The sequence below is a fragment of the Olea europaea genome, unplaced genomic scaffold (assembly GCF_002742605.1).
Source record: "Olea europaea var. sylvestris unplaced genomic scaffold, O_europaea_v1 scaffold3208, whole genome shotgun sequence".
NCBI classification, from domain to species: Eukaryota; Viridiplantae; Streptophyta; class Magnoliopsida; order Lamiales; family Oleaceae; genus Olea; species Olea europaea.
The window spans coordinates 42,444-52,381 of NW_019250923.1; the positions used below are offsets into that span (position 1 = coordinate 42,444).

Below are 9,938 nucleotides of genomic sequence, written 5' to 3' on the forward strand. Positions count from 1 at the left end.
AAAAAAAAAAAAAAAAAAAAAAAAAAAAAAAAAAAAAAAAAAAAAAAAAAAAAAAAAAAAAAAAAAAATATGTGTTGGGGGGGGGGGGGGGGGGGGGGGGGGGGGGTTCTACAATGATGGAAAATGTTGTTCAATAAATCAATAAACATGTGTGTGGAAAGATAGAGGAGATGGGAGCCAGTACTTTGGCCTATGCGACCGCATAGGCCAACGTGCCATGCAGTCGCATAACCATTAACCGAAACTTGGAGGCCGGATTTTGTGTAAGTCATGCGGTCGCATGGTAGTTTTTAAGTGCCATTGGAGGCGATTTTTTATTCAAATTTGGCGGCCTTTTACTTATACTTTGACACCACTTCGTATAGCAATATTTCAAAGCTATAAATAGGTGGTTAATGATCATTCTAATTCATTAAGAAATCATATTACAAACATATGATAAACCTTCTTTCATTCCACAAAAAGAAATCAAAGTCTTCTTCATCCATATTCAAATTCTCTTAGTGTTCTTCAAGTTCGGGTAAAAAATCATTTGTGCTTTTGTGATTTTCTACAACAAGACTTGATCAATCCTTCAAACCGTTTGTCGTGAGACCCTTTGAGCACCAATATTATTATCGAGAGGGGGCAAATATCGTTTAGGACAACGATATAATGTCGTGTTTGAACCTTTCATATTTGGTTTGTTCTTAACATTTATTTCATCTTCTTGGTCACTATTCTATATCATTTCTTTTCCATAACCCCCGTGGCGATAATTTCCCAACATACAACTGAGTCCAGTCCCCCCAAATCTATCATTGGACAATACGTCATTTATGTCCTATATGACCCATAGACTTTTTATTGAATGCATTTGTGATTGCATTGTGTACAAATCAAATGCTATATTGCATGTTGGTCTCTGTGTTGATCTTCTCCTTTGATTCTTGTTCGAATATGGTTGTTTGTAGATCAATGGCTAAGCTAGTGTTCTTTGTTCGAATTATTTTGTGTTTCTTTAATTAAATTTGTAGAAATTATTATAACATGTGTGGTAAGATATGATTTTGAAATTTTTCTTTCTACTACTATGCTACATTGCTACTTGGTTGTCCACCATGCAGGGAAGTGAAAATGGGGACACAACAAAAGTGGAATTCTATGGTTTCATAAATACAACAATATTCTAACGAACTAATTATCAAAATTAAAAATATTGTTCAATGCATAAAAGAAATGCATATTGTAACAAAAAAAATTTCTACTTTTTAACCACACATTCGTGTAAAAATACTATTCAAAACTCTTCTTCTTTTTTTTAAATAATGGGCACCAAACGCAGGCATAATTAATTTCATCATTAAACTGAAAAACATACTCATACTAGTTTAAGGCATAACTACACTGGCACATCTTAATCTTTAAATCACATCTTCATGAGCTCTAAAAGGGACTCCTTTGTTATCTTCTCCGTCGGTTGATCATCGAGGGATACATGTTGATCAAAACCCTAGACTACATCTCTTCTCCGGAAGAGGATGGTAAGCTCGTGAATATCGTCCAAATCAAACAGTATACGATTGCTGAATTGTGTCTATGTCGAGATTCTTTAGTTTTACAACTGATTCTACATGGCCTTTCAGCGTGTGCAGCTCTCTCAGCCTACAAGAAAGAGTGATATACATTACAATCCTACGGTGGCTTGCATTGATGGGAATTAATGTAATAACATTGTCAGCAAAGTATGAGAAAAATCAATAAAGCACAGCCATTATTTGCCAAATATGTTGTATCCTGAACCTACCCTTCCTCAATTTTCTCAAGTTCATAGTTACTTCATTTTAAGAATGCTTGTAGATATGCTGGTCATTGCCTTACTGGGAGTGGGAAAAATCCTTATGAATCGAGGAAGTGTTAAAGAATTTCAAAATACATAACTACATTTCGTGACTGAATGGTCTTCTTTTTGGTGAGGCCATACAAAATGAGGTCCAATGATACGTGCCTTTTGCAGTTTTCCTAGTGGATCATGCTAAAAGGGAGTGTTGCTAAATTAGAGGTATGGAAACAACTGAGATTGAGAGTTTTCAATACCGAAGCTCAAACTTTCAAATGGAAGGGACATTGGAGATTGAAGATACTGATAAGGATTAAGGCAGGTTTTCAAGTGGATGAGTGCCTCCTAAGGTTTTGCAGAAAATGCCGTGGCTTGAGAGTCCTACAGGTTCCAACACTAGATTTNGGTTTTCAAGTGGATGAGTGCCTCCTAAGGTTTTGCAGAAAATGCCGTGGCTTGAGAGTCCTACAGGTTCCAACACTAGATTTCTATATTCAAAATGGAACTTTTTTGTACCTTGCCATCTCAGCTCGTCGTTTTGCCTCTTCAGCAATTTGATTAAGATCACTTGTATTACTACGTTCACCAAACTGTGTCTCGGGTGGATGAAGCCCATGGAGAGTCCTCTGGGCATGTGCCCACTTAAGCTCTCGCTCTTCCTTTCCGAAGTCCTTTTTCCTTGTGAAGGCAATCTGCAAAATACAACATGAAATAAACAAAATTAAGCAAAAGCTTCATCAATCTAGTTAGTCAAATGAGATGCGGTTTTCATACCCTTTGCTCGATAACAAGATCCCAAGCCCTCCCACTCAAGACATATCGGATGAAGAACTTGATCAAATCAAGTGGAAAATAAAATATGAGATTATAAAGCCATATAACTCCAGCCCAACCCCATCCAATTCCTTCAATTGCAGCAAAACTCCAATCTGCATAGACTGCAATAAGCGTAGCAATCTGCCCGTCAAAACAAAAGGTGAATGTTAGTGCTGCAGAACTTTAGAGGAAGAGAAAGAAGATACGGAGAGAAGAGTTTAGGGAAGCAAGAGTTTTCAATACACCAATTATAGGTTCCCGTTTATAGAGCAAAGAGTAAAATAAAAGGGAGCTTCTAACGAACTGTAAACATTCAATATTAAAAAAAAATGTCTAATCCAAACTAAACAACCTAGTCTATAAATTAAATTTTATTTTGAATCCTACTAATACTGGAATCCACATCAAGCTGGTCCTGAATAGTGGCAAATAAAGAATTCCTAAAAGAGATGTTGGTTCACTCACCAGTTGAGCAATGAGAAATGCTCCCACAAGGAGAAGTCCCGGAAGCTCGACGAAAGACCAACTTCGGGATCTTGTCACGAATATGAGGGCTTGACTGATGATACTCACTTGCAAGTATACTGCTGAGGATAGCTTTCTATAGTCATCATGAGCTGTTTTCTCGAGAGTTGGAACCCCAAACACACGCTGTATATAAAAGAGCAAGTACATGAAAGTTTGATCTTAGCAAAAAGTGCTTCACCATGTCCAAGGAAAAAAGAAAGAAAACAGGGCATTTCTATCAGAAAGAAAGAAACATACATGAAGTAGATATATCACATAAAAGGTTTAAAGCTGAATATGAGATATCCTACTTGTAACAGCTAAGTCAAACACTCACATAGTCATCTCAACTTCTATGCAAGTGAGAAGGGTGCCTAAGGTCCACATTTAGTCAAGGCCCCCAACTTAGTAATTTTCATTTTGAATAGTTTTACTAACAAAAAACGGAGTCAGCTTTTCTGTCGGTAACAATTTAAAAACGTATTTTTGTAAATTTAATTTCCCTGACAAAAATTATAGTGCTAATAAATTAAGCCCTTGTTTGGCCCCCATTAAATTTTAATTCATTTTCTGTCTCCTCTTATTAACCACTTAATCTCTCAATAAAATAATATTACATGTAAATCCAAAAATTCTCTTACTTAACGACATGTTCCAAAAAAATTATTCCAAAATCAATTTTTTCAAATAATGGAGCTCTAACAAGGGCTCATATTAAAAGAACCAAAAAAATGTAAAGAAAAAATGAACTTTTATTGGTTACATCGACGACTTCTCTATTGGCACTCACCGATGTCGACTTCTCCGAGAACAATCGAAGATGTCGACGTCTTTGTCGGCAATCAATGACATAGACGACATCTTCATTTGACAATCACTGACGTCGACGACTTTTTTGTCGGCAATCAATGAAGTGTTTTCTAATATAGCACTTAGTGTAATAAAAATCAAAGCCAAGAATTCCCAACAACTGGTCCCAAAATGGTTGATGTAAAGGGGAGACAAACATATGGACCAGGCAATGCATACAATAGATATAACCATTCAATTCAGTATAAGTTGAAACAAAAAATACATACGGGGAAAAAGTTTGTGTCATATGCTGCCCAGAAGAAAATGACCGTCATCATTGCTAAGTAGCTTCCAAGAACGATTCCGGTTGTAAATATCTCAGACAGCTTCCAGCTATCTGGTAAAGGAGATGGCTTCACCCTATCCTTTGAAATTGTCATAATGGTACCTAGCATGCCATAAATTGGGTTTTAGAAATTAATCCTCAAATTTGTACAACACTTCCCCATCCTCCCATATCCCCTGCACTATGGTCCTTCCCATTCCCGGGGGAAAACAAAAATTGTTGAAAGGGGAAAGAACACAAGTAGCATCAAACTAGCCAGCGTGCGAAACTGAGAAAGAAAGGCGTGCATTCTAAAAATTCTTACCATCATTGAGGATGGCAATTATCAAAACCATAAAGGGAGGAAAATCAAACTTCCATATGAGTGCAAGTAACATGAAACCAAGCTGTAAAAACAAACATTAATAATCAGTAGACAAGCTTATTTGTCCAAAGACGTGCTTTACATAATGTATATTAATTATACTAACCACAATACGTATTGTAATGGAAACAGCATAAATCTGCACAGAGATTATGACAATTAATTAGTTTAGAAGGAAAAACAAGATGGCAAGAGTAAACATACCATCCCTTGTTCAAATATGAAATGCTAATTTAGATTCACACGACATTTGGCAAAAGAGCGCTGGGAATAAGAGGTAAAAGTTTAGTATATACAACTGACGACTTCTAAACCATAAGAAATTAATGACATTACCACTTAATATACCTGACATAGTACCAGGAATTTATGACAAATATAAGAAGCATAAACACAAAATCACTTCTCTATGTTGTAGAGTATATATTGTAGTACTGGCTTTTTGCAACCATCACTTACTGTGTAATTCTTCATCCTCTGAAAGATTGCCCGACTAGTCAGTACAGCACTAATGATGACACTTAGACCAGGTTCTGTCAGGACAATATCAGAAGCGCTACGAGCAGCATCAGTTGCATCAGCAACAGCTATTCCAATGTCAGCCTTCTTGAGTGCAGGGGCATCATTGACCCCATCACCAGTCATTCCGCAAATATGTTTCATAGCTTGCAAACGTTTGACAATTTCATATTTGTGCTCTGCACCAACATATTCATATGTACCCATTAAACAAGGAAGAAAGTTTATTGAAAAATAAAAAAGTAAAAATCTTATCTGATAGATCAAAATGCCAAGAAACTGCAATGCAATAAGTGAAGATCAGTTTAACTCTCATCAAAATGAGAATAATATGATCACCGCTTTTAAAGCAAGATATGCAGAAATCTTCATAGACAAATTAAGAATAAAAACATGTAATTTTTAGTTGAGCTAGTATACAAGTAAAGATATTATGTAATAAAAGATTGCACGAGTAGTTTAACAAATCATTTGATCTTACTCCAACACAAAATCAATAGAAAACACATACCAGGGAAAACACCAGCAAAGCCATCAGCCTTTTCAATCAGCTCATCAACAGGCAATGCAGCAATAGACTCGTCTTTGTTATTCCCTAGTAAAGAAGATGAAGGATACATGTTGGTACCCATCCCCAGACGACGCCCCGTTTCCTTTGCTATTGCTAGCTGATCACCTGGCAGAGATTATTAAATAAGGAATATTGAAAGTTAATACCAAACAGTATATGGCAGTTCTACTAAACTGATTAAGAAATAGAGAAATGTATAGAACCAAAGAAAACACAGTGCTATACAAGGAAAAATTCTGACAGCCTAAATCTAGTGCCATGAAATATGTAGTGTAGACCTAGCAAACTATTTAAAAAAATAAAAAATAAATAAATAATCAACTACGTTCTATTACAACAACATAAATTGCAAATTTCCACCAGCATTCAGCTATCTGGTGTTCATGTTTTAAACCTGCTTGTGCAGAATGGGACCATAAAAAACCTCTTAAAGAAAATGAAGCAAGAAGTTAACAAATCAAGCCATTAATACTAAGAGGGTGTTTGGGAGAAATTTTTATGTAAAAATGCATTTTTGAATAGTAAATTGATGGGAAATATGTAGTTGAAAAATAAGGAAAAGTTGTTTATTTACGTGTAATATTATTTTAATAAAGAATGTGTGGTCGAAAAAAAGCGAGAGAAAAATGCATTTTGAAAAGAATGGATACCAAACGGGGCCTAACTAAAAAAGTAAAAACAAGGTGCAACACTGGAATTTCTCTAGCTTCAAAGTAAATTGATTCTATTTATATTTGTCTGATTCACTTTATATCTCATGGAGTAAAACTAAAGTGCAGCAGAATTAACTGAAGATATGCTCACCTGTAATCATCTTAACATTCACCCCAAGATTCAGAGCCCTTCTGATCGTCTCGGCACTGTCATGCCTGGGTGGATCAAAGAGAGGCAAGAGTCCTATAAATTGCCATGGACCTCCTGGACTCTCCTTCTTTCCCTCAGGAACTTCCTGTAGAATATCAAGGTTATCAAATACAAGAAAAATAATTTAATCACACGCTTGGTTTTAACTATATGATGTAGTATCAACAATTAAAAAGAGAACACATTGCCTGGTGTGCCACTGCAAGTGATCTTAATCCACGTTCAGCAAACTTATCGATCACAGAATGAACCCTCCGCTGTATCTCTGATTTGTTGTGTGCAAGACCCAAGATCTACAAATAAAATAATAAAACATTCAGGGAACGTAATGATTAATGAAGTAGTAATTCATTATAAGATACTCAACCAATATACCTGTTCAGGGGCACCTTTGCTGACTCGATGCATTTTACCTTCACCATCAATGTATGTTAAAGCTGTGCGCTTATCCGTTGGGTTGAAAGGTAGGAAATGAACCTCTTGAATTCCGACCCTTGCCTTTGAAATGAAAATATCGTAAGGCAAAGCAGAAGAGAAAAGTATGTTAGAGAGTCAACTGAGAAGACACGGAAATGTTTGGTGATTATAGTTGTCCGTAATACCAAAATCTTGAGAATTAAAGACTGATATTCTTAACCATGACTGTGAATATGACTCTGCTATCCCATCAAAACCACCAAGAAAGCTTATAATAAAAATTTGCATACCTCCTTAGGATCAGCCAACATCCCCACAATTGCAGCATCAATGGCATCTTGGTTTTCCAACCGAGAGGCTCTGGCAGCCATTAAAACAACAGTATCTACATCAACTCCTTCAGTGAAGACCTACAATTCCAATGTCAGGAGTTAAGACATACTATTAAAATGCCACAATTTGAAATAATACAAAAAGCAACACTATTTAACCAACCTCAATAAGATTTTTGTCAACAGTAAGTTTGTTCAATGTTAAAGTTCCAGTTTTGTCACTGCAAAGCACATCCATGCCTGCCATTTCTTCAATTGCTGTCATTCTCTTAGTGATGGCTCCCTAAAAGTTGACAATATAATTATATCAAATATAGAAACTTCAAAACTTAACAGAAGTGGCTTCAAAAAAACAGTAAAGATATTCTACCTGTTGGGATAGACGGTGGGAACCAATTGCCATTGTAACTGACAAAACTGTTGGCATTGCAATTGGAATTCCTCCAATAAGAAGCACAAGCAGATTATCAATTCCAGGACGATAATCACGATGTTGAATAGGATACATTACAATGACTTCAACAATCATCCCCAAGGCAATGGAACATATACAGAAATTTCCAATGGCAGTCAAGACCTTCCAACACAACACGAGTGAGTTATGAGAGGAAAAACAACGATCAAACTTAGAGGAATTATGCATGAAAAGTATACTATAGAACCTAATCCAAAAGACTCTTTCATAAATATGGCATAGAGCAAAGGAATTGGACTTGTGATTCACACCTTCTGAAAATGTCCCACTTGATTAGTGGAGTCTACAAGATGGGCAGCCTTGCCAAAGAAAGTGTGAACACCTGTCGCAATGACCACTGCTTCAATCTCCCCTTGTTTGACAGTGGACCCCGAATAAACACCATCACCGGGGCCTTTTGTTGCAGGAAGTGATTCCCCTGTCAGTGCAGACTGCAAAACAAAACAGGAATTAGATTATACTTCAAAATCCAACCACACAAAAAATAAGAACAAAAGAAACTAAGAAGAATTAGTCAAAATCGACAGAAGATTGAATCACAAGAGGACCTGGTCTATCTTTAAAGGATCGCCTTCGAGGAGACGAGCATCAGCCGGAATTATATCTCCGAGCTTTATACTTATTACATCGCCAGGAACGAGAATAGCAGCATCTTCTTCAGTCCATCGCCCATCTCGAAGAACCTATATAATTTCAATTAAGATTTACAAACTAAGATATGGAAAAAATTACTAAACTATTTGAATTACAATATGGAAGTGCTTAAATTAAAAAACTCTTTGTTTAGATAATTTTTTATAAACACCAAATGTAGTTATAAAGAGCTACATCTCAATACCTTAGCTTTTGGAGCAAGGCGAGCCATAAGAGCTGCAGCTGCATTTCCAGCATTGTTCTCCTCGATGAAACTTATGGTAGAGTTGATTACAAGAAGAGTAACAATCCCAACAAAATCCTCCCAATCTGGCGATTTTCCCTGCAATTACAGTAAAGAAAAGGAATGACAACAAAATGTAGACAAAAAGAAAAGAAAAGAAAATTTGAAATTAGATAAACTTCAAATTTGTCTAGTAATGGGGAAAAAAGCATCAGGAAAGACAAAGGAGAAGAATAATCTAAATAGAGTGTTGAGTACTTACTCCTCCATTAGCCAGAGCAATGGCCATGATAGCTGCAGCTTCCATAACCCATGAAAGAGGGTTCCACATAAACCCCAAGAACTTCAAAATCTTATTCTCCTGCAATTTCCCATTATTTTTCAGAAGAAGAAAAAAAAACACCTCAATCACACACGGAAAAGAATAACAAGAAAGATTAAAAAAACATGAATAACATAACCAGGAAAGAAATTCAGAAATAATCAAACCTCCTTTTCCTCAAGCTTATTTTGACCGAAGATTTCAAGTCTTCTCTGGGCATCCTCAGATGAAAGGCCCTCTTTTGTGCACCTTAAATTTTCAAAAACATCTTCAATTGGTACATTCTCCTGCAGACATAAATTCAATATGTGTCGCCATAAATAAAACAAAATAAAAAATCAAACGTCTCCATCTCCAAAAAACGGAAATGAACAGGTGAAAATCCCAAAAGATATTGGAAGAAAGTAGCATCCAGAATCATAAAACGTCCTTAAATATTAAAAAAAACAATGGCCCAAAAAGCTCAAAACAGCCAATTCCATTGAACTAAAGCTCAAAACAGTAGTTGAATTCATACCAAATCCACAGCCTCCTTCTTCAGAGCCTCCAAAGCTTCATCCTTCGCCTCCATCTCTACACAAACCGCAACTAATGATGACTAATGAGTAGAATTAGAAGAAAGAGTGAGGCTGTTCTCCGATTTTTATTTTCATTTGTATTCGCGCCTATTTAAGCGCGGAACAGGAACTGTCTCTATCACGTAATTGGCAGGTACATTCCTGTCCTTACTAGATTTTGTTACGTTCTGTTCACTTTTTAATATGAATTGGAATCGACGGCCCTTCTTTTTGCAATAAAAAGTTAGTCTTATGAATTAATATAGAAATTAATATGGCAAGAAAAAAAATAGTAGTCATGGGCAATAGTCTAAAAGTATAGATTTCTTCTAAAGGCATGCTTGGGAGAACCCTTTTTTT

The 9,938-nt window shown here is 36.0% G+C and overlaps 1 protein-coding gene across 1 annotated transcript; it reads right to left on the minus strand.

Moving 5' to 3' along the window:
- Positions 1 to 1,178: 1,178 nt before the first annotated feature.
- LOC111385567 (plasma membrane ATPase 1-like) lies at positions 1,179 to 9,725 on the minus strand. The gene is made up of 21 exons (XM_023009972.1): positions 9,539 to 9,725; positions 9,189 to 9,308; positions 8,962 to 9,060; positions 8,661 to 8,798; positions 8,371 to 8,505; positions 8,074 to 8,253; positions 7,718 to 7,924; positions 7,511 to 7,630; positions 7,306 to 7,425; positions 6,974 to 7,096; positions 6,787 to 6,891; positions 6,539 to 6,683; positions 5,675 to 5,839; positions 5,104 to 5,342; positions 4,751 to 4,783; positions 4,585 to 4,666; positions 4,222 to 4,382; positions 3,101 to 3,286; positions 2,594 to 2,776; positions 2,336 to 2,511; positions 1,179 to 1,644 (listed from the first exon to the last, which is right to left on the minus strand). Exons 1-21 carry the CDS (start codon positions 9,590 to 9,592, stop codon positions 1,548 to 1,550), a joined length of 2,868 nt encoding a protein of 955 aa, XP_022865740.1. The 5' UTR covers positions 9,593 to 9,725; the 3' UTR covers positions 1,179 to 1,547.
- Between the last annotated feature and the right edge of the window lie 213 nt (positions 9,726 to 9,938).

Coding starts and splice junctions, on each gene's coding strand:
- LOC111385567 (XM_023009972.1), bottom strand. CDS start 9,592: ATGGAGGCGAAGGATGAAGCTTTGGAGGCTCTGAAGAAGGAGGCTGTG. Junction 5,343..5,674: donor CTTTGCTGGTGTTTTCCCTG/GTATGTGTTTTC, acceptor ATGTTGGTGCAG/AGCACAAATATGAAATTGTC. Junction 1,645..2,335: donor CGACGAGCTGAGATGGCAAG/GTACAAAAAAGT, acceptor TCTTTCTTGTAG/GCTGAGAGAGCTGCACACGC.